Source organism: Prosopis cineraria, unplaced genomic scaffold (assembly GCF_029017545.1).
Source record: "Prosopis cineraria cultivar Desert tree isolate PC_DT_omini unplaced genomic scaffold, ASM2901754v1 PC3, whole genome shotgun sequence".
Classification (NCBI taxonomy): domain Eukaryota; kingdom Viridiplantae; phylum Streptophyta; class Magnoliopsida; order Fabales; family Fabaceae; genus Prosopis; species Prosopis cineraria.
This window is the reverse complement of record NW_026555334.1, coordinates 693,042-716,928: the sequence shown is the minus strand read 5'-3', so window position 1 is coordinate 716,928 and position 23,887 is coordinate 693,042. Positions and strand designations below refer to the sequence as shown.

Here is a 23,887-nt window from a genome sequence, read left to right as displayed (position 1 = left end):
TCCAACACTATAATCTTATACATAATACAATACTAAATATAATTAATAATTATGATTAAGAACTAATCACACCCTAAATCTAGGATTGGGTTAATTAATTTCATAACCCCAATACACTCCCATACACTTAAATAATCAAACTTAGTCATTCTCATTCTCATATCACCTATTAAATATAAATTTAGATTTTAATTACTCCAACCATCATTAACTATTATCCAACAAGTTTCGGGGTTTGGATTTGACCACCTCATTGCCATAATCATCATTAAAACTACCTAAGGAATACTTATTTATCCTTAAAACACCCTTAAAATATTCAAACTCATAAGGCAGGTATAATAAAAAACAAAACCCTAACACTAACCATTACTCAAACTAGCTAAAAGAAGAGATTAGATATAGGAGAGAGATTAGGAAGGGTTATCTTAGTGATTAGAGGCCTAAAAACGTGCACAATAATTGCTCTTGATGAACCCTAGCAGAGCCAACAAATTTTGCTCACTACCCTTTTGTTTCTCTTCCTTAAGTTATATTTTTTTTAATAAAAAATAAAAGTTGGAATCACCCCATGCATTGTGGTAGATGTAAGGTCACCCTTACTAATACCCAGTTAACTCTAAAATCATGGTAATCATTGAATTAACTCTATTAAGACTACCACGTTTGAAATATTTAAAAGAATGAGATCCCAAGTTTTCAAATTTAGAACACAAAATCTCATTTATACATAAAAGTAAGAGTATTAGATAACATAGAAGTATGGGATATCGAAACAATTTAAAGACATTGCATTTCTATTGAAAATAGCAAGCCAGCACAAAGCAAAGAAGTGCACCACGGCATGCCATTATGCACCGTGGCATACTCCTTACTATGCCATGCTCCACAGTGCATTACACGGATTAGCTACTACTACCATTGTCATTTAACAGTAGCAGGGGTGAATTTTTAATGTGCCCTATTTCTTTGTTCAACGTCCAATTGAGATAATCTAAGTGTCTACAGAAAGCTCTTTTCGAGATCTAGCTAATTGCACAAGTTTCTCCTAAAATATTTCACATACAAGAGTTGGACACCTAGACACTTTTTTAACACTTTTCATACCTTTCTCAACCAAAAGGTGTCTAAAACCTATATTCAAGTGTCAAAGACAAAATTTTCACCTAGACCATACTTAATAGAGTTAGAACCACCTGTGTAAAACACCACATTTACATAATAACATTTCATTCACATTTCTAAGCCTCAACCCCTTAATATCAAAAATAGTGGGGGAGGTCATATCTTTTGCAATAATTAATAATTTTCAAAATATACAACATATAGATTATCCCTATAGTTGCACTAGTATTTTGGCCCTATAAGAAATAATCAAATTTACACCCATCCTTTCTAAGGCTTAAAATACGACATTAAATCATAGTCACTCAAATAGTGCAAGTACATGCAAAAAGGCTCTCTAGTTAGCAATATTCTCTAATTACATAAAAGAAACAAGTCTAGAAGGCTTTATAGTAGGAATAATAGAATTCCTGAACCTCTGAAGCTTTTTTTTTCTGTACCTGAGCTAAAGCCTGTAAAATATTAAAAAAGAGGGGTGAGTACAACCACTCAATAAGTAAGGTACGTTTATCATGTGTAATTGTATATTAACTGATAATAAAATTTGTGCAATATTTATAAATACCATAATTTGGCATGTTGTAAGAAAATTCACATTTTATCCACCCTAGTTCAAGGAATCACACCATCTCATTCTTGTATTACTCATAATACATGTTGTCACACACTGGCAACCAAATAATAAAGTTATCAACGATTATCTCAACTTGTCACAAACTTCACAACCACGTGATACGTTGGATAAAAATGCATGATCTAGTCATCCTTATATCCTTTTTATACCCTCTGACTAAAATTGTCAGTTGTTATTTAATAGGGCTTCATTCGTGTGAATAGACTACCCACGCTTACTAATTGTAAAGAGTGACCCGACCAAAAATCACCGCACTCACTCTAGGACCATGGCTTCCCCCATTTTGAAATCTTTAGGGTGTCGTAAACCCTAGGCTAATCTCTTTGACAAACTAATAAAGTTAGCTATGTTGGTTCTATGGTATTCAGAAAGATGTCCCCACCATAGAGTCTCCTGAACTATATAGACTATAGGATGGTACTGTAAAGTCTATCTTCAAAAGACCTAAACCACAAAATCCAAACAAGATCTCTGGAAAGATATTGTCAATTACTCCAACCTTTATAGGTCATAAGTAAGACCCTCTAATTGAGTGGTTTACATCAAAGGATAAACCAATTTATGTTTCTTATATTAATGATCATTTTATCTGGGATTGTGCCCTAGAAATGTGTGACCCCAGCTATGACTATTATCTTTGGAACGATTTTAATGATGATAAAGAATATGTTAGTTCCAAGAGAAGAACTTAGAAGTCCAAGCAACCTAGATCTCGATGCAATCACAAATGTCCTCCCAAGGATGAAGATGATGGCTATGACCTAAAACAAACCACACGAAGTATTGGATAGGGAGACATAACAGAAGATTAAAATTTTAAAATTTCTATACAGATATGGACTGAACAAACTAGTTCAAGTCAAAGTGGATAGAAGAGTTACTTTTTAATTCTTTAAACTTAATGCATGTTCACTTCAAGAGTTTAGATCTTAGGAGCTAACAATGTAGATCTACTTCCTTTATTAGTATCTACACAAACAACTCTCTAACTCGAACAGCGTGCTAGCGCTCCCAGCATTTGTTCTTCTTTAAACATTAGTTTTCCTTTCTCTAGAGTGTTTCATGGCTCTCAAAGTGTTTGGCCATCAGAACTTTTCCAATTCTCTGTCTCTTCATAAAGCATGTCCCTATCTATATATAGTATATAGATTAGGGTTCTTGCCTTCCACTTCAAGAGCCCACGAAAATTTAATTAAATTTATCTCATAAATTTAATCCATGATATCATATCTATTTTGAATTTATCTTATAAATTCAAATTATAAAACTGACATAATATTCTCTCATATCATGTCAGTTATTAAACTTAATCTATCACATATACATATTAAATTTAAAACTAACACAATATAATATAAATAATATAATATAATATATATATATATATATCACATATACATATTATATATATATATGAATATATATACATATATATATATATATTTAAAAAATATATATAAAATTATATTTCAAATTTTATATTTCAAATATATATAAATATTTATCAAATAAATATTCATATATATATATATATAATTCATTCACCCTATATTACATTCATTGTATCTAGATATATTTCAGATTTAATGAATTTGGACATTATAACTTGAGTTGAGTTGTTCTTTTATGTAACCCTGTAAGTCCATATGAAGTTAGCAGTAGGCTAATTACGTTATTAGACCACAAGTCACAAGTGGCCTATAACAAAACATTGTAACTACTTAATTCATATGGGGATTGAAGATCCGATGTAACTTATTATGCAACCGTATCACATATCTTTTGTCACACGATATTTCAGTTAAGTATAAGACATTGAATTGCCATTCTCCTTTACCTGACCGTTACTTTCTCGATTTTTGAGTAGACTGACTATAACAATGAAAAAATCATTTTCATTGTAGTATGGCCATACATTTTTTCAGTCTTACTCATCAAAAGGCCCAGTAATATCTCTTAATATGAGGGACAAATTTCATTTTGACCACTCATATCCCTTTGTATGAATATCACTAAACTCAATCATAGCCTTTATGATCACCCGCTCCAAGGTGACTTTGACTAGGTCAAATTTTAATGGTCATCATGTAGAAATCCATGATGATCTCAGGTCAAAGAGCTTAGTGATATAGTTATATATGAGATAAACTTATGACTTGTACCATGTAACTTTTTCATAGCGAGTCATTCTATCACCTTGTACTCTTTCAAGTTCCTATGACTCTAATTTGTATCTCTATAATTAATCAAAGTCATATTAGTCTTGTTTCATCTATAACCCCTCATAGATGATCAACTAGGGACATTTAGGACAATCGCTATAGTTTGTCCAAGGATACAGTTGTCATAGTGAATATGCAATTGATGTGATAACAAAAGAGAAATTTATTAAATAATAATATGTATAGTACAATGATTGGCCTTAGGGCACAATTTCTAACATCCTCTTATGATAAATTTTACTTTAAGTCATGTCTGTCTAAAGGAATATATGCATGTGATATCAGTTTATCCTCTTGTAATCATGAAGTTGTCCTAATCCTCTTCCCTTTGTCTATATAAGGAGGCTTCAACCAGTTTGTAAGACAAAACTAATTTGGAGAAATAAAAATTTATGTGTTTCTTAATTATGTCTCTCTAAACTCTTTCCTGTCTCTTGAAAGATCAATTCTTTGATATCTTATTTTTTTTATACTAAGATTCAAGTATGCTCTATACTTGTCCCTTTGAGGAACTCATGTATTAAAATGAATCATACCAACAGTCTATGAGTATGAGCCCATATGACTATATTTAGAAATTTATGAGTTGAAGTATTAAGAGGTTGAGGATTTTAAAGTGGCCTGAGTTTTTCCAGGAGAGGTGTTAAAGGGCCTTACTTGGATCAATATACCCTAAGACATGAAAAATTTCCTCCTAACTCTTAGCTTGTCCCTAACAGAGGATTGTTAGAATTATATATAAGGGAGGTTTCCTAAAAGTATATTCTTGTTAGGAGCTATCAACTACTACCTCTGCCCTAATTTGTAAGACTCTTTTGGGAGAGATTTAGTGTCTCAAAATATAAAACACACTGACAAAAATAAGATTTCATTAATGATATTATTTTAATATTACCCTTACCATTATATTTTTTATATAAAAAAATAAAATTGAAGCTGACAATTAGCCTACACCGTGACAATCTATAGCCAAATCACTAGCCAAAATGGCAACAAAACTAGCAGGGTCATATGATAAGAACATAGTTTCAATCATTGTATTCAATCTAAGCTTTGTGAGGTAGTCAGCTATAAAATTCTTTCTACAATAGATATGTGCCATACGTATTTGCTAGTCCCTATGTAGTAGGGATTTCACTTCTATGACAATCCTATAATCCCTCTGTGTGTCATTACAACCATTTGATATCAACTCAAGCACCTTAGCAGAATCAGTTTCAAGCTATACTTTTCAAAACCTAGTATCCCAAGCAAGTTTGAGACCATGTGCACTAGTTTATAACTTAACATTTAAATAGTCATCTCCTTCTAACCTGTATGTAAAGCCAAAAAGAAATTGTCCTTGTGAATTGTGTAAAAGACCCCCTACGTGCAACATTGACATTTTAATGTGAAAATGCCCCATCCAAGTTACATTTCACCGACTCAGCTATAGGTAGAGACCATTTGTTATGAAGATCCAGTAGCATGTCTACCTTCTATCCCTTTTGCAATTTCCTCTAGGCCTGTCACATACTACTAACAATGACTCTAGCAATACTAATAATAGCCTCATTACTCATTCTAGTCTCCTAAAAAATGAAAAGATTCCTGCATTTCCAAGTCCAACAACAAATGATAGGAAACAGAGCACCCCAGTTCTCTTGTTCATTCAATTTTGAAGATAGATTTCACTTAACCTACTTCGAGAGTTCTAACTAAAAGAAAATATTTCGTGCCTTAGGTTTGATAATAGACCACCACAGTTGGTAGGTGTCATTACAATCATGAAGCACATAGAGTATATCCTCCACCCTTTATTGGTAGCAGTACAAGAACATCTTCGCATAGCACACGTTTCTTATGACTAGAATTTGTTAATAAGCTTCCCCGCATAATCAGCCAAAGAAATCAATGACATCTTTGTGGGATTTTAAGTTTCTAAATCTTTAGCTAGATTGGATTATCAACACTCTCCTTATGTTGTAGTTGTTCATATGCAGACTCGATAGAGAAAGACTCATTCTTGTTCCATATGAACATCATCTCTCCCTTGTATAATATCCATTCCTTCTCTGATTTTATCTCATGTCTTCTTGATTCTGGACCAGATGTTAGAGCCTAGTCATTTTCCATCTATTTTTAGAACTAGAGCGTTACCATAATTATATTTATTCCTAACCACTTTGACCCAAAAGTCATCATGTCTTTTGGTTAAATTCTAACAAAGTTTCATAAGCAGAGATTGGTTTTAAAGTTAGGCTTATCTAAGACCAAGCCCACATCTACTCTTTGTCTTGCAAACCTTATTTTAGGCTATAAATGAAATTTTTTTTGTGATCTTCGTTACTCCCCCAACAAAAAGCATAGTTGTATCTATCTAGTTCTTTACATGTACTCATAAGAAGAGACGGCTTCTGCATCATATAACTTGGTATTGCACTAGTGATATAAGAGATAGGGTCCAATGACCTTTAAGGGAGATAGAGTTAACCTTTCAACTATCAAGTCTTGGTTTGACTTTGTCCACCACCCTTTTAAAAGTATCCTTCATTACTCTTTGATGATGTAATGGAACTCCAAGGTACTTACAATGATCACCCATATAGGTAAAACTTAAAGAAAAACATAACTTAAAGTAGTTGAGATGATTAACATTATTGGAAAAGAAAACTCTAGTTTTCACAACATTTACCTTCAAACTTGAGCTCCTATAAAAATCATTCAAGCATTCATTAATGGCATTCATTTGTTGAAGAGATGCTTTAGCAAAGATCATAATATCATCTACAATGAAAAGATAGGAAATTAGGGGACCTAATTTTGTAAGCCAAATCAGTCTCCAATGTTTATGGTTCACCTTCATTTAAATTAAGTGGGCAAGTTTCTCTATGCAAATGATAAAAAAATAGGGTGATATGGGGTCTCCTTAATGAACACCCATAGAGATATCAAATTCATCAGCCTTTTCTCTGTTATATGGAAGTTGCATACTTGCTATAGAAACACAACATGAAATGAGCTCAATAAACTAAGTTGGTAAATTCAACTCCTGCAGGTAGCTTCTGAGAAAATCCCAATTAACTTTGTTATATGCCTTCTCTAAATCAATCTTAATAGCCATAAATTTCTTTCTGGTTTTCATATTTCTCATGAAATGGATGACTTCCTGAGCTACATTAATATTATCATAACTATATCTCCCTAGAACAAAACTACACTAGTTAGGAGAGATTTGAGTCTTTTTAATCTGTTCATAACAATCTTAGTGATAATTTCATAAATAACACTATAGAGGCTTATGGATCGAAGATCTCTAAATGACTTCAGAGGGTCCTTCTTAGGGACAAGCACAAGCAGTGTCTTTTTAACTCCTTCAACTTTTCACAGGCCATTAGAAATATCCTTTACAACCTTAGTGACTACTTCTTTAACTATGGATGACTAGTTTTGAAAGAACATAGTCTTAAACCCATTAGGACCAAGTACTTTAAAAGGCCTTATACCAAATAAAGCATATTTAATCTCTCTTTTCCTAATAGGCTTACCACTCGATCAAATAAGAATCTCATCCACAGTAGGGTAGGTCACTGAGCAAGCAAGGGTCATTCTAGAGGGAATCTCATCCACAAAATGATTAGAGAAGAATGCTGTGGCATTGTACTTGATCTCGTCAAGGTCATACATCCAATTTCCTAGTTCATTCCAAATAGCATCAATTCTATTTATCTTTTGCCTCTTATTTGCATGATGGTGAAACAGCTTCGTATTTCGATCACCATACAAGTTCCATTCCAATCTGGCTTTTTGCGCCTAGAGGAGTGACTCTTGAATTAGAACTTTTTCGAATTCCTTCCACAAGCTCAACTGCAATTCTTCAAGCCTTCTTTGGTCCCCGCCTTTATTTATTGCTTTATCGATTCCATCTAATCTCTGTAAAAGTTGCCTTTTTCAAAAGTTAGTGTGACCAAAGTTTGAGGCATTCCAACGAGAGCAAACACCTACGAACTCAACAATATTACTACTCCAATCCCCATTATTTTTCCACTCTTGCTTAACAAAATTACCAAAACTATCATGGAGAAGCTAAGGTGCAATAAAACAAAAAGGTTGATTTCGTCTATTAGAAGTATCCCTATTATTAAGATTGAGCATGATTGGCCTATGATCAAACTTGAAGCATGATAAGTGAGTTACCACAACATTAGAGAAGTGTTGAGACCAAAGCTAATTGCTCAGATATCATTCAAGCCTTGCTTCTGCACTCCCCTCTTTCAAGTAACAGGGACCTCTGCATCCTAAATCTAAGAGATGATTACCATCAAACCAGTTGACAAAGTCTTTATCCTATGAAAGTTTGTAGCGGGCTTGAGAACTCCTTTCAAAGTCATAAAGAGTTGCATTGAAATCCCCCCCAAGCACCCAAGGCCCATGTATAACAAATTGAATTCAAGTGAGCTCATGCCATAAGCCATGATGCATGGCTGGGTTCGGACTAGCATAGATAACGGTAAGAAACCATTATTCTTAATCACTTTCCTCCACACAAAGATGAATGAATTGCATGTTACATTCAATAATATGAATTGTTCTTCCACAATCATTCTAAATACACTAAATACCCCTACTGTTATTATTCTCTCTCTTTAATATTCTTTCACAAATAGAGTATTTGTTGTTAAGACACTTTTTGAAGAGATTACTACTAAAAAAATTTCAATTAGTGACGACCACATTTGTCACTAATAAAGAAAATCCGTCTTCTCCAATTTTTGTCAAAAATACAGCATTACTAATTCATGTGACAGATATGTATCCTTCACTAATTTAATGATATAAAATTAATTTTAATATACAAATATATATCACAAAATTGAACACACACATATATATAACTTAATATATTTTTTATATATTTCACATATTATTATTATCATGTAAATATGTTGATAATACATTATCATATTTGTTTCCGATAAAATGACAAATAGTTCACATTATCGTACACACACACGCACACACACTAACAGATATAAATATATAAACCTATACATATTATTTATAAAAAAATATATTATTTCAAATCAATTAATATACATTATTAAAATAAATATTTTTGTATCCCACTTTATATTTCTATTTTATAATTAAAATTTTTATATGATAAGAATACATTTTATATTATTTATTTTTCTTATAATCTAAAAATAATTATGCAATTATTTAGTTTGGAAATTTTGAATAGTTTTTATGTGAGTATTTATGTATATTATAATTTTTTAAAATTTATAAAATATTTAAATACATTATATTGTAGTAATTTTTTAATTAAAAATATCTATCACTAATACAAAGATTTAATCACGTAAATTAATGAAAATTTAAATCTGTCACAAAATTTGTGAAATATGATAAAATATGATGACATTTTATATTTATCACTAATTTATGTAATTAGTGATAGATTTTAGTCTGTTATAAATTTTTTCTATAATTATTGATGAACTGGAAATCCATCGCAAAATATCCATCAATAATTCTAATTTTTCTTAGTGATTAGACGTTCTAAAATAAAAGATACTTTGACAAAAATAAAATTTTATCAATGATACTATTTTAATATTATCCTTTTCATTATATTCTCTTTCTTTAATATTCTTTTACAAATGAATTGTTAAATGAATGGCATTTTGAAAGTTTATATTTTTATTTTAAAATTAAAATAAAATTATAAAATATATTTAATAAATTTCATTAGTATATAAGATTTTATTTAAAAGTGTTTATAATTGGAGATGGAAGACATAGAATGAATCCAGCGTATGTGGAATGTATCAAGTCATTTAATTAATTGGAAAGTTAATTATTACTAAAGCAGATAGGTCCCAAGAAATGTCCTAGAAACTGGAATTCCACTGGTGCTTCCAAATTCAGTCCTCTCATGAAGGGGAGGGGGGGACAGATAGCTACAACCAAGGGTCTTGTCTTTACCCTCAAAAGTCAGTCTTCCACCTCAAAAAGTTATAGAATTGTTAATAAAACGTGCGCATTTGAATGCTCATATTCCTTCCTCGCTCCCTCCTTCCTACATGAAATTTGCTACTTGTTTTAGTTATTTTAGCAACAATATAAAAGAGACCCTAAGGCTCTGTTTGGTTGGAGGTAAATGGAGGGGAGGAGAGGGAAGGGGAGGGGAGGGATACCATTTCTTTCATTTGGTTTAAAATTTTTGGAGGGGAGGGGAGCCAAAATTTTGGCTCCCCTCCCCTCCCCTCCCCTTATTTTGGATCCCTCCAAATTGGGGTTTTTTTGAGGGAGAGCTAAATTTGTTGACTAATTTACCCTCATTATTTTTATGATATTCCCACATTGCCCTTAAAAAACCTTGACTAATCTACCGGGCTCGTTTCCTCGCAGTCTGTCTTGGCTTTCTTTCTTTGTGTTTTTCAGATCTGGATTGGAGCGTTCGAAGCCCCGCCGTGCGCTGTCACCGAGTGGTCGGAGCTCCCGCCGTGCATCGTCTCGTCAGGTCGGACTCTTCGAAGCTCTCACCGTGCGTCGTCAGGTCAGCTTCGCCCTGGTTTTCTTCGTCCGATTCGTTGTGGTTTTCTTCTTCATTTCGTTCTGATTTATATTTTACTGTTCTGAGATTGTCCGCTTTGAAGCTTCTAAGATTCATCTTCTTCAAACCTTTCTTGCATTTTCCCGTTCTAAGATTGATCCTCTTCTGAGATTTATTAAGTATGGAATCAGGAAAATGAAATGAAAATGAGCAGAGAATAGCGAGTAATCCTGTGCTGAGAATAACGAGTAATAATGTTCTGAGATTTATCCTGTTCTGAGATTAATCTTTAAAGCTTATATGATGTTTGCTCGTTCTAAGAATAGCAGAGAATAATGATCAGAAAATAGCGAGTATTCCTGTTCTGAGATGCATTAATCTGTGTTGGTAGAACCCGAGTGAGAGTATTGTCGAAAAACACTTAAAGACTAACTAAATAATCTCTCAATGTGGTTGGGATGGATGGTGATGGGGGATAGGTCCTAGTTCGTGGCAATAACATCCTGATGCATTCTAAAAAAGTTAACTACAGCACTTAAAGGATCTAACTATGGTAGCATAATCCACTTATCACCTTGAATTTAACCATGATGGATGAAAAGGTCAGATTAACCCAAATAGTTCGGATGGTCCTGAATCATTGAAGGTTGACAAATCAAAATAGCATTACTCATTTTGCTTTGTGGCTAGATGGATTTTGAGGATCGTCATCTGTGAGTTTTATCTCTGCTTCATACAGGGAGTATTTTTGAGAGTTTCTTCTGGTTCTTCAATGTGTATGATGATCTCTATATCTTGATTAGTTATTCTGAATTTTTTACCTTCAAGTACTCACAAATTCCATTAGAAATATTTTGAGGTGGCTATGAACTAAGATCTTTATATTTTGATAGGTGTTTTCTTTCTCATTGATCAAAATGAATGTTATACCTTCTTATGTTTGTTTCTAATTTTGACATATGAAGCAATATATTGTTATCTATAACACGGAGATTTTTCTGCTCAAAGTTGCAGAAGCAGAGAAAGATACAGTGACATATTTAGCTTGACCGCAGATATAATGAAATTTAAATGACAAGCTTTCTTTCAAAAAATTGCTGGAAAAAAGTCTCCATTAAAAGTTGTCCAGATCTTCTTTCTTTAGAACTTCTGTTATTTTTTGCTTTTGTGCAAGAGTCACTCCAACAGACTGATGTATGTTTTAGAATTTTTTTTGGGAAGCATTAAAGAGGACCAATATATTATAAGATAATATATAAAAAATGATGTTGTGGCGTCAGATTGTAATGGTTGAATGTATACCTAGGTATAAAATTAGATCGAAAGCATTTCCTCTTTTATATATATATATATATATGATCATTGTTTTCTGCTGGTGAAATTGAATCTTTTACTATTATTTATGATAATTGTGGCTTGCTTATTGATTTTCATTATTCTTCTTGGTTACTTTGTTAGATGAGCAAGGAATCTGAAAATCTTTTACTGGTGCAACATTGGTTTGATTTGCGTCAAAGAGCAGTAGCTCTTCTTGCTTGTGTCCTTGTAAAAGTATATGTAAGTGAGATGTGTTCGGAAAAAATAAGTTACAGTTTGAGTGGTAAGAGAGAAATGGTGCGTGATGAAATAATGAGCCGAATTAGTGATTGTCCATCTAGTTGAAATATCATTAGAATGACTCCTAGATCTTTTTTAGAATTATGTGGGATATTAGAAAGAGAGGTTGGCCTGCAACCCACGCGATGGTCAAGTGTGAAAGAAATGGTTGCAAAAACTCTATATATATTGACACACAGTGCAAAAAATCGTGAAGTGAATTTTTGGTTTAGGCGTTCTGGTGAGACAATTAGTCGCCATTTTCATCAAGTTTTGACAGCTATCATTGACTTGGAAGAAAAATTTCTTGTTCAACCTAATGACACAACCATCCCTCCTGAAATTGAAAAAGATAAGAAATTCTTCCCATATTTTAAGGATTGTGTCGGTGCTATTGATGGAACACATATACGAGTGAAGGTGCCTTCTTTAGATGCTCCTAGATACCGTGGTAGGAAGGAATTCCCGACACAGAACGTATTAGCAGCATGTACATTTGATCTAAAGTTCACTTATGTGCTCCCTGGATGGGAAGGTACTGCATCTGATTCAAGAATCATTAAAAATGCATTAACACGAGAAGATAGGCTTATAATTCCTGAAGGTAAATATTTTACCAATTTTGATAAAGTTTATATTTGTGATTGTAAAATTATTATAGTAATTATTTTCCCTTATGATAGGTAAATATTACCTTGTCGATGCTGGATTCATGTTAACAAGAGGACTTATAACACCTTATCGGGGAGTCCGCTATCATTTGAAAGAATATTCAAAACGGAATCCCCCCTTAAATTATAAAGAGTTATTTAACCTTCGACATGCAAAGTTACGCAATGCCATTGAACGTGCTTTTGGTGTTTTGAAAAAAAGATTTTCCATTCTATCCAATGCAACTGAACCTACATATGGGATCAAAGCACAAAAAATGATAATATATGTGTGTTGCATTCTTCATAACTTTCTTGTGAGTATGGACCCCCTTGAAGATCTTTTAGAGGAAGTTGATGCTGTTCTTGCAAGAGAAAACCATTCAAATGATAATAACAGTGCTCAAAGAGGGGACAATAATGAGGCTGCTCGAGGTGAACTTATTAGAGAAAATATAGCCAATCAGATATGGGCAGATTATCAGGAACATTTGGCTGCTCTTGAGGATGAACTTGATGATTGAATTTTTATTTTCTCAATAAGTTAGAATCTATTGTATTATTATAGACATTTAAATATGTTGTATTATTACATTGACTTATATTGAGTTTAATTGATGTTTGATTAGATATTGAAATTTGTTGTCTTATTGACTGTTATTTGCTTTGTATTATTTGTTTACTTTGCCTTTGAAATTTGATTAGCTTTTCATATTGGGATTGGTATTATGTGATTATGTTATTATGTGATAGGATGGCACCAAACAATAATAAGGAGATTGTGAACTAGACAAGATTAATGGATGATGCCCTCGTTGATGCTTTCATGAATGAATATAATGAGGGTCACAAAGTTAATGGTACTTTTACAACTACAGCTTATGATAATATATGTAAATATTTGAGTGCTTTATTCGGTAAACAAATTGACAAGGAAAAGGTGAAAAATCGATGGAAGACTTTAAAGAGAAACTTTTCAGATGTTTATGACATTTTCAAAAGTTTGAGTGGGTTCGCTTGGAATCCAACAACTCAAGTATGGGATGCTGAGCCTGAAGTTTGGGATGCATTAATTGAGGTAATTTTTTTACATATGAATTGATTATATTATTGTTTGAAAATGGAAAAGTGTGCATTTGTAATTGAATTGTTTTTGTAATTTCACTTGTTTCAGGCTAAACCTAAAGCAGCATTGTGGAGAACTACTTCTTTTCCAAACTATGAAAAAATGATGATATTATATGGAGTAGATAGAGCTAATGGAGATGAGGGTGAGACAGCACGTGAGTAGAGAAAGAGACGTCGTTCTCAGGAAGAAGTCACTGAGACCGTCAATGACATTAACAATATTGTCTCACAAAATAGAGCCACAATTAATGTTGAGCTTGATGGACAAGAAAACTCACCGAGACAAGAAAACTCACCTGACCAAGAGCACTCACCCACTATTAATAGTGCATGCAGTAAGAAGACAAAAAGGGTGTCTAAGGAGAAGGAGGCTAGTCTAAATGAGTTGACACGAGCAGTGTTAGCTGTGGCTGAGGCAATTCAACAAGGAAATGTGATGATAGGACAAAGTTTCAAGAAGGTGCCATAATTGTCAGGTGAAGAAATTTGGAAAATGCTTGAAGAGTGTGGGATTGATGCTGCAAGATTACCTGACATATATTGGTTTCTTATGACTGATAATGATAGGCTTAGAGCAGTAACTCAATGTCCAGCACCAGTATGGAAGGATGTGATAATGAGGATGTTTTATAGTTCTAATTAGATGATGACTTTTATTGATAATTTTTGTATATTTTGTTAGCTAAATGTCAAAATGTGGTTATTAAACATGATCAATATGTTAGATGCTATTGCCCAATATATTTTGTTATTAATGATGACAATTATTGTTCAATTGTTATTAAAGACTAGCATTGTCTTGTGCAATTATTGGGGGCATAAAATCATTAGTTTCATTGATTTTTTCACAAAGTATTGTTTAATATTTAGATTAATTTACTAATAAGATTATTTAATAGTATTATTTAATTTACTTATTTGGGGTGAAGAAGTAAAAAAAATTATACAATTTGAGTTTTTATGTAAAATAGATTTGTGTGATAAAATGTTTAAAAAAATATATTATTGTACAAGGGTATATTGGTAATTTAATTATTACCTCCCCTCCCCTCCCCTCCTAAACCAAACAAAGGATCATTAAAAACCCCTCCCCTCCCCTCCCCTCTAATCAAACCAAATAAGGTATCTTAAAAACCCTCCCCTCCCCTCCCCTCCCCTCCCCTCAAACCAAACATAGCCTAAGTTCAAATTCAATATTAACATGATTATGTGTGCACGTGTGTGTATGTGTGTCTCTCTTTTCTCTATATGGTGAATAGCCAAGCAAGGGGTAAAATTTTTGACCAAAAAAAAATGTATTATGTTCCAAGTTTGTGACACTTATATGTGTATATGAGTAGCAGACGCAAGACCCTAGAGTGGAGGCCTAAAATATCTATTAAAAAAAAAACTAAAAAAATTTGAGGCGTTGGACGTAATTTGAGGCGTCGGGAGATTTGTTTCGTTGCATCAGGTGGTAACTGGTACAGGTGCTATATAAATACTGGAACCTTACTCTATGTAACATGCTGCTATCACACAAAGAGCAAGGGGCCAGTGCATTACAATAAAAAGAAACGTGTCCAATTTATACATCAAGAATGAAAGTTACTCCCTCCGTACTTTTATATAGATATTTTTGACTAAATTTTAAATATTTATAAAGGTTTGTTATTTAGTTGAACTCATATAAAAGCACAATGTTTTTCTAGTTTTACTATTAATAATATCATAATTAATATCATGATGGTTGTAGGAAAAAACATACAATTAATGATCTATTTTATTTTTCAAGATGAAGATAAAATTATCTAATTACTCAAAAATATCATTGCCACCCTTTATATTTAGGAACAAAATAAACTTCTAAAAAACACCTTATATATAAAGACAGGAGAAGTAGGTTTCAAAATATTAAATTAATAACAGGCACGTTCCTAACAATTTTTTTTTAAAATAAGTTAAAAATATCAATCCAAACAATTATAAATTTAAGAGTTTCAATGGCAAAGGTGTATTTAAATATCAAATATAAACTATTAAATTATAACATAAATTTTTATTTGTAAGTTGTAACTGTTTAAATTAATATTTATAACTCATTTTTTAAAAAATTTTATTGAAAATCTAACTGCCATTAATTCAAATTTTTAGGACTTCATTATCATTCTGACAATTATATATCTCCAGCTTTTATATTTATCATTTCTAATTTATTTTTTCCATTACAATTAATATAATATATACTTTTGAACAAAAAAAAATCATTTGAAAGTTACATGTCATAATTTTTTGACTAAAATATAGTATGCCTTATAAAAAGCATGCTAAACAAAATTTTCTTCTGGTAATAGTTTAAAATCAATGTTTTTATTACTTATAAGCATTTTCTTATTGGAGGCAATTATATTCAAGGTACGGTCAGGTACTAAATATAGGCATCTTTTCAATGAGAATTTAATCCTTAGTTCATCATACTGTAAGAGACTAATTCTTTCTACTAGACCCAACCATGTTGGTAATAGTTCAAGATCAATTTAATGATACATTATTATAGGGTTAATGAGTATTTTAAACCCTAAACTATTGCTTGAATAGTATATTGGATCCTAACTGTTGAAATATGCTAAAACTCCCTTCAACTTTTAAATTTTGAGTGCCCGAAAGCTCGTCGTTAAGTTGGAGAAAATGATAGTTATTTTTAAGGGTTAAGATGAGTGCCACATCAACATGCAACTGGGCTCCATAACTACAAAAGTAACAGCCATTTTTTCCAACCTAAAGGTGAAGTTTCAAGCGCTCGAAATTTAAAAGTTGAGAGGAGTTTTTGCATATTTCAAGAGCTTAGGATCTAGGATGCTATTCGCGTAATAGTTTAAGATTTATGATACTCGTTAACCCTACATTTAACTTTATTTTGCTGTCTCATGTGCATGACGAGCATATACATGTACGTATAAAATATTCTGTTCTAATTAAGTAATTTCCCAAGCATATAGTGAATTAGAGATATGACATCAAATTTCTGTGTGTGTAGGTGGAGTTACGTGGACAAAACCTTTCTCTTGTTTTAATCACAAGCACTTGGATTAACTAGCAAGAGTTATTCCAGCTTAATTAGAGATCTTGAGTTCAAATCCTGAGAATGCAGTAATGTAAGTGGTCAGGGGCGTCCACCCTTTTAGTGCTTGTCATGACTATATCCCAATTAGTTTGGGCCCCATTAAATTCTCACGCCCCGAGTGAGACAGGCCTAGAACATTGGATGCCCATGCAAAAGAGGGGAAAAAAAAAAGCCTTGCTCTTGTTTTTGTTTATCTGTATAAAAGATTTAGTGTGAAAGGCATAAATCTTCGAAGCATCATCAGCACAAATAACAAGTGGTGTAAAGGGGAAACGAAGAAGAAAGGGAGGGAAGGAAGAAATAGAAAGAGAAGAATAATGAATTTTTTAATTACTTAAATTTGTTTTAGTTATTAATTTAATCTTTCAAATTTACTTTTTATATGTCAATTTAAGTTTGTCTTGGTTATTGGTTTTGTCTTCATTATGTATGCGACTCATAATATTTAAAGGCAAGAATTCAAATTCACCACTAATGTGATGAGGACATTAATGGTAATTATTTGTAAGTATTTCTTTAAGCATTTTTTTTCTAACTATATATGGTCTACATTGACTTTGATGAGCTTAGTACAATCCTCTAGATCTAAATTTGAGTTGTTTTTATTTTTACTAAGTTACTAATTTTTCACATATGATCATTCTTATATATTTTGCCCTTATTTTCACATTTCCAAACTTCCCATCATCATCCTCAATTACAATTAGAAGTATTGTTAAATAAAATCCAACCACAATCCTTCATAGGCAATGGATTGAGGCCTTTATTTAATTTTTTGACCGTATTTTTACGATAAAAGAATCCTTAAAATTGAAAAATTTTAATTTGTTTCTCCGTTGCTGTCAAGGGAGTAGGCGAGAAAAATTAAAGTGAAATGAGGAACAGTACTTATCATGGTGCTCTCCAGAATAATATAGTTGGTGGCCATGAGGTCACATATAATTGTTGTTATCAAGAGAAATAAGTAATTAAAACAAGTTAACCTAATTAAAATCAAATCTTCTACACTCACATGGAAGTAAAGCTTAATCAAATCTTGCAAATAAATGAATTTTCTAACAAGTTAACCTAATTAAAATTAAATTTTCTACACTCACATGGAAGTAAAGCTTAATCAAGTCTTGCAAATAAATAAATTTTAGAAAATTTAGAAAATGTATTTATTTGTAAGACTTGATTAAGCTTTACTTCCATGTGAGTGTAGCCCTTTCAAGCCAATAATGTCACGGAGGAGGAAAAGTTAGAAAGCAGATCGGTATAGTATGAAAATGACTCAATCACATGAAGTGAGAAAGGGAGAGAATGACAAATAAGGACCTTATAAGAACATTAATATCAAGTTAGGATCTCTTTATAATTAATTAAGGATCCCAAATCAATTCAGTGCTCATTCTCCCATAAATTTCAATACTAAAATCTTTTTTAAAAAAATCTTGGATTTGACTTTAATATTGTTATAAAGTTCTTACTTGTCATTTCCCTGGATTTTTATACCTCAATAGGCCAGCAAATTCTCAAGGGCATTCAGGTATTTTCATCCTTCAATTCTCTTTGAGAGAAAGGAGATTTTTGTTTTTGGATCGTTTACATTAATTAGTTGCAATATAGAAACTCTAGGCCTAGGCATATATATGTTTATAGACAGTGTTGGTTAAGTGACAAAATATAGCATATTATTAGTATGACAGAGTACATACGTATATATAAAGTTTAAAGTAAATATATAACGAAAATCAGAGAAGAATTTACACCACCACCATGTTGATGAGAAGGAAATTTCCTTATTAACTCAAGGCTCATACCACATGAAGAGTACATTTAAATACAAGAGACTGAAAGTAACTGACTTTTCTCGTAAAGCATATGTTTACTAGGGCGAAAAAGATTCTTACAAAAGTAGGTCGAATAAATTATATCAGACCAGAGTAGGAAAAGCAGAAACGCAAATAAGGGTACAGGTATAAAAGCAAGTGCAGAACTGAAGTCAGGAACCCACCTTAAACCGTGATAATACATGATGAAGAAGGCACTGCTAAATGCTATCATCATGCTTATTATGGAGATGAACAAAGCAACAAAACCGGATATCAACTTCAAGGGTAATGACTTGTGAAAATCATCTTCTGCATAACGTGAAATGAGGATGGATAAGAAAATAAGTATAGAGGTTGAGGATGAGATCATTGCAGTTGCATCAGATATGGCAAATATCAAGAATGATGGTTTCTGCAGGTAATTAGGGTTTCCTGAACTGTCATTGATACCGCCCCGGTATACTGAATGCAGCTGTAAACACTGCTGTAGTAATAATAGTGGAAACAAGCAAGCATGATTCTGCTGTTTCTTCATCCATCTTTCAGCTTTGCCCAATAATTTTTCATGTTCCTTTGTGAATAGTTGGCGAGGAGTCAAGCCTTCAGCATTCTTCATCTCTATCAATGATGGTAGCATTATCTTCTTCACCTCCTACCATGCATATCAAAGGATATACGCATGTTGTCAATATCAATATAAAATATATAAAACTTACAACAAGCTCACAACAGGCCATCCTTATGATAGACTAAATATTTTATACTAATAAATTACCTCAAACCATAATAACTCAAGGGTCATTTGAAAAGCCGCTCCTGAAACCAAGTTGAATCGATGTGGCGGTGCTATTTTTGCAGCCATATGCAATAAGTTGCTTTTATCTTCATCCTCAAAACATGCTATGAAATCTTTGATCGGGCCGATATCATGTATGAGATTGAAGAATCAGCGCAACGATGCAAACTGCAGTGTGAATTATGCTTCGATTTCTGTCATCAACTTCCCATATCAAGTCAGGATATGAGCTTATAAGCACAGCTAGAAACTCAAAATTCCCAACTTCTACGGCATCAAATGTTACTTGTGAGGGTAGTCTTATATTGTCCATAATCATATTATCATCGTGCTTAAGGAATATACTCCACAAGTATTTTACAAGTTGAAGTTGCTGAGTTTGCCTCAAACCTGGTAACACACGATTTGACAATCAAGCTATCAAAAATATTCAAGACTTATTATACTGATAAAAACTGTCATTTATCTAATTGCATATCACCATTTATTTAGGTGATCATGGACACTTACAGGACTTCACAAGCCGCTTTCGATATCTCTGACTTTTGCAACCAGAACCTAAAGGCTTTCGAGCCAATATATGCAAGACTGTCTCATTGTTTGATCCATCCCTCTCAAAAGCTAGATCTGGATTCTCTTCTAGCACCTTCAAGGCCATATCTGTCAAAATTTAACACAACAAATACATCACACTTCAAATCTCACACTTGTCACTTTTACTAGTCTCATGCTCTGTGTATGTGATATTCTTACCATAGATTCCACTGTTGACACAAAAGAAGAGAAGTACAATCCAATCAGTATATTCAAAAACGCGAATAGTTTGTAGTATAGATACCGTGCCATTTGACTTGTCCTTGTAAGGCAGCCATGTGAAGAGGCGTGGTTCCTTCACCGCCTCTTATTGTTGGCAAGCTCTCATTTCTTCTCTGCATGATCTCAACAATCTGCAAATCCCAGTTGTGCTGCAGCGAAGCAAAACGCAGTGTTCCCTTTCACGTCTTGCAATTCCAAGTCTTGTGGATGCATTATCTTCACCAGCTCCTCCACGAAGTGAACGTGGTTCGCTCCGGTGGCCACGTGGAGCATCGTCGCCCACCCCTTGGTTATGGCGGCACGAATGAGACTCCAGTCTTGATCTAAGATGTTCTTTGCTGCTTTCCAATCACCTTTCAAAGCTGCTTTGTAAAGGGAACGCATAGCTTTAGGTAATTGGTTCTTCGCTCTTCTGAAACAAGTTTAGTATAAACATCGTGACATAGTTTTGTAAAATATATATATATATATATATGCATGTATGTATGTATGTATAAGAGATTTTATATATGGAGACACAGAGAGAGAGAGAGAGAGAGAGAGAGAGAGAGAGAGAGATGGAGAAAATACGTGCATCATCCACAAGATGAAGGAGAGGCCTCCTAGACTGAGCCGAAGCGACTGTCACAAGTTGTGAGACTGGTAAAGTTATGGAACTTTCATCTGCTACGGCCATTTCTCTGGGAATCAACACACAATATGGGTTCAATAATTGGTTTGCTTATCAATATATACGAGTCTTATGGATTTATTTTAATTAAAATACAATTGTTATAAATAAAGCATTTTAAAATTCACAAATTTTAAATTTATTTATTAAATAAAAATATTTAAAATAATAAAATTTTCAGGAAAAGAATGTTCAATTAAAATTATTATAGCAACGAGGAATATTTAGATCTAATTTCAACGAACATGTCTGCGTGGGCGTGTGTATTGAATATATACTTAATTAACATATACAAATATGCTCCGGTAATGCATGACGTTAGCAGGCAAACTCAAGCTGACGTAACGTAATAGAAAAGCTTTCGGCGTGCTCTATAAAATTTATATCTAATTAAAAGAATATATATAATATTTAGATTTATAGCAAATGGCATAACCTATTGATGAATAGTGTTAGGTAAATGAAATACTCCTTCCACTTCGTGGTCAGATATATTATCCCAAAAATAGAAGCAAGTATTAAATGACATTACATTATTACCCTATAATTTAAATAATTTTTTTAATAGTAAAATGACCATATATGTGTAAGAGAGGAAAAGTATCCAAATGAATTAAATCAAAGTCTAGAGAAGAGCAGAAATTAACGAGTCAGTTCTGTCCAGACATACTGATTCAGACACTAAAGAGAAGAGAGAAGAGGATCCAAATCTAAGGGATGGTTTGCATGTGGATGCGGTGATGTGTGGGCAAGCAAAAGCAAACAGAACTTGTTTCTGTCTCTGATAATGATTCAACCTCCAACGAGCTCGCCATCTTCCCAACAGATTATATAAAACACACACAGATTCAACGTCAAAATTCAAAACCAAACCATCTCTCTCTCTCCCCCTCTCTCTCACGAATAACAGTAGATTCAGATGTATAAACTCTCAAGTTTGACAGCGAGCAGTAATTAGAGGGAAATGTAAAAGCTGCTTCAGAAAAGCCGAAGAGTAGCTTTCTTTCCTTCACCTTCTTCTAACTGTACTCAGTTATAGCAACGGTAACAAGAAAGAGGCAAAATTTCCAGAAGGGGAGAGAGAGAGATTTGGTTAGATTACCTGAAAGTAGAAGGGGCACTGCAGGCAGTGGATCTGAAGGCCGTCGGGATTAACTCTAACAGTCAAAGAAAGTCAAAGCAAATATAGAAAGAACTTATCAGCAGAGCGATCAACGACGGCCCCACCCCACTCTGTCAAGTCCACAAATTATTACATTATTAGTACGGCCTCAATCATTCTGTTTTATTCATATTAATTATAAAGAATCAGTTTTAAACTTTGGTCAAAAAAAAAAATTAAAGAATCAGTTTTAAACAAAGCCGGTACGGTAACTGGGTAAGTTGCGTTTATTCATTCGAAGTGAATTCAGACTGACTTATTTAAATTAAGTTTAAAATGTCTTACACAGTAAGTTCTAAGTAAAATTTTGAAAATTATTCTCTACATTTAAAATATAAATATTTTTAACTAATTTTAATTAAATATAAAACAATTTAGTATTTATAAAAAAATTTAATTTACTCCTTATATTTATTCATTTCAACATCTTTTCGTTATCCATTTTTTCCTCGGTAATTTTCATGATCTTATCTATGTACATGTTGACCTCTCACTGTGTATATTTTTTAAATTCAAAGAGACAGTATGGATGACTCGTTTCATTAAGAAAACATTCTTTGCTTCAATTTTATTTTGGAACCAAATCATCGATTAATAAAAACAATAACAAACATATATGAGTAGTAGATATTCCTTTGAAGAAGAAAAAGAAAACTTGAATTCTTAATTTTTGACCATATATATTATGGCAGGTTTGTAATAAAAAAATTAATAAATATATGTATAATAAAATTAAATCCTTCAATAAATAGTAGAAGACATGGAAGTGTGAGATGTAGAGCAGCTTCAGTTCAAGACAAAAAGGGTGGGGGTCTGCTTTCACTCCCTCCCCTTAATTGGTTGAATTGTTATTTTATACTCATCTAGACTATAATATATGGCATTAGTTAAGATTTTACTATTCTTATTAAAATCTTAATTTTTAAAAAATTTATATCTTTTCAATTATACTCTCATTACATATTCCATATAAATGTCCTTGGTAATCATAATTGAAATTCTAATGTATCATTTTTTAAAAAAATATAATAAATAAAGTAGGGTATAGTTTGGAAAAACAATTTTAAAATTAACCAACAACTTATATTTTTTACAAAGCAAAATTTATAGAAAATATTCAATGTTGTGGTTCAGAAGCAATATAGTGTTTGGAGGGCTGTATTTCAAGTTTCAACCATGTTCTATGATAACCCTCATGCCTCTTGTCTATAAGAAAATAAACACAATGATGAAAAATTAGGCATCTGTGTTATAGTCATACAATAAAGCATCTTTTATTTTTTTTTTGAAGAAAAGTAGTTGTATATTTTATTTATTTATAATTATAAAAAATAATTAAAAGGGGAATTAGAGAACCTTGCAATGCCTATGTTAAGGCTACCGCGATAGTTTCTTTTGTTTTTTTTTTTTGTTTTTTTGCAATAGGTGAAAAGGTGTCGTTTAATATAAGAATAGACAACAATTTTTTAATTGTAACTTTTATTTTAGGCAACAAATATGTGCAACATTAAAAACCCATTGCTTATTCAAATAGACAATGGTTTTTCACCATGGCCTGTTGCATAATTCATTTAATTAGGCAACAATTTTTCACCTGTTGGCATTCTATTTATTAACTAAGCAACAATTT

At 32.4% G+C, this 23,887-nt stretch overlaps 3 protein-coding genes and 1 pseudogene across 4 annotated transcripts; 2 read left to right on the top strand and 2 right to left on the bottom strand.

Annotated features, from left to right (window-relative positions):
* The first annotated feature begins 10,431 nt into the window (after positions 1 to 10,431).
* LOC129304353 (uncharacterized) lies at positions 10,432 to 14,595 on the top strand. Of its 2 annotated transcripts, XM_054943977.1 has the most exons (3): positions 10,432 to 10,525; positions 13,522 to 13,846; positions 13,943 to 14,595. In XM_054943977.1, exons 2-3 carry the CDS (start codon positions 13,568 to 13,570, stop codon positions 14,057 to 14,059), a joined length of 396 nt encoding a protein of 131 aa, XP_054799952.1. In that variant the 5' UTR covers positions 10,432 to 10,525; positions 13,522 to 13,567; the 3' UTR covers positions 14,060 to 14,595. The 2 variants fall into 2 exon arrangements, with proteins under 2 accessions (XP_054799952.1, XP_054799951.1); XM_054943976.1 differs by lacking the exon at positions 10,432 to 10,525 and having other exon boundaries at positions 13,252 to 13,846.
* On the top strand, positions 11,875 to 13,292 carry LOC129307092 (protein ALP1-like). The gene is made up of 2 exons (XM_054947957.1): positions 11,875 to 12,722; positions 12,802 to 13,292. Exons 1-2 carry the CDS (start codon positions 12,197 to 12,199, stop codon positions 13,290 to 13,292), a joined length of 1,017 nt encoding a protein of 338 aa, XP_054803932.1. The 5' UTR covers positions 11,875 to 12,196.
* Positions 14,596 to 18,760: 4,165 nt separating the features above from the next.
* Positions 18,761 to 20,267, bottom strand: LOC129307084 (uncharacterized; annotated as a pseudogene).
* A 36-nt stretch (positions 20,268 to 20,303) lies between these two features.
* On the bottom strand, positions 20,304 to 22,236 carry LOC129307076 (uncharacterized). The gene is given in 6 exon segments (XM_054947941.1): positions 20,304 to 20,373; positions 20,448 to 20,460; positions 20,463 to 20,571; positions 20,573 to 20,837; positions 21,000 to 21,105; positions 22,198 to 22,236. Coding segments are annotated over 5 exon segments (462 nt in total). The 5' UTR covers positions 21,005 to 21,105; positions 22,198 to 22,236.
* Positions 22,237 to 23,887: the final 1,651 nt, after the last annotated feature.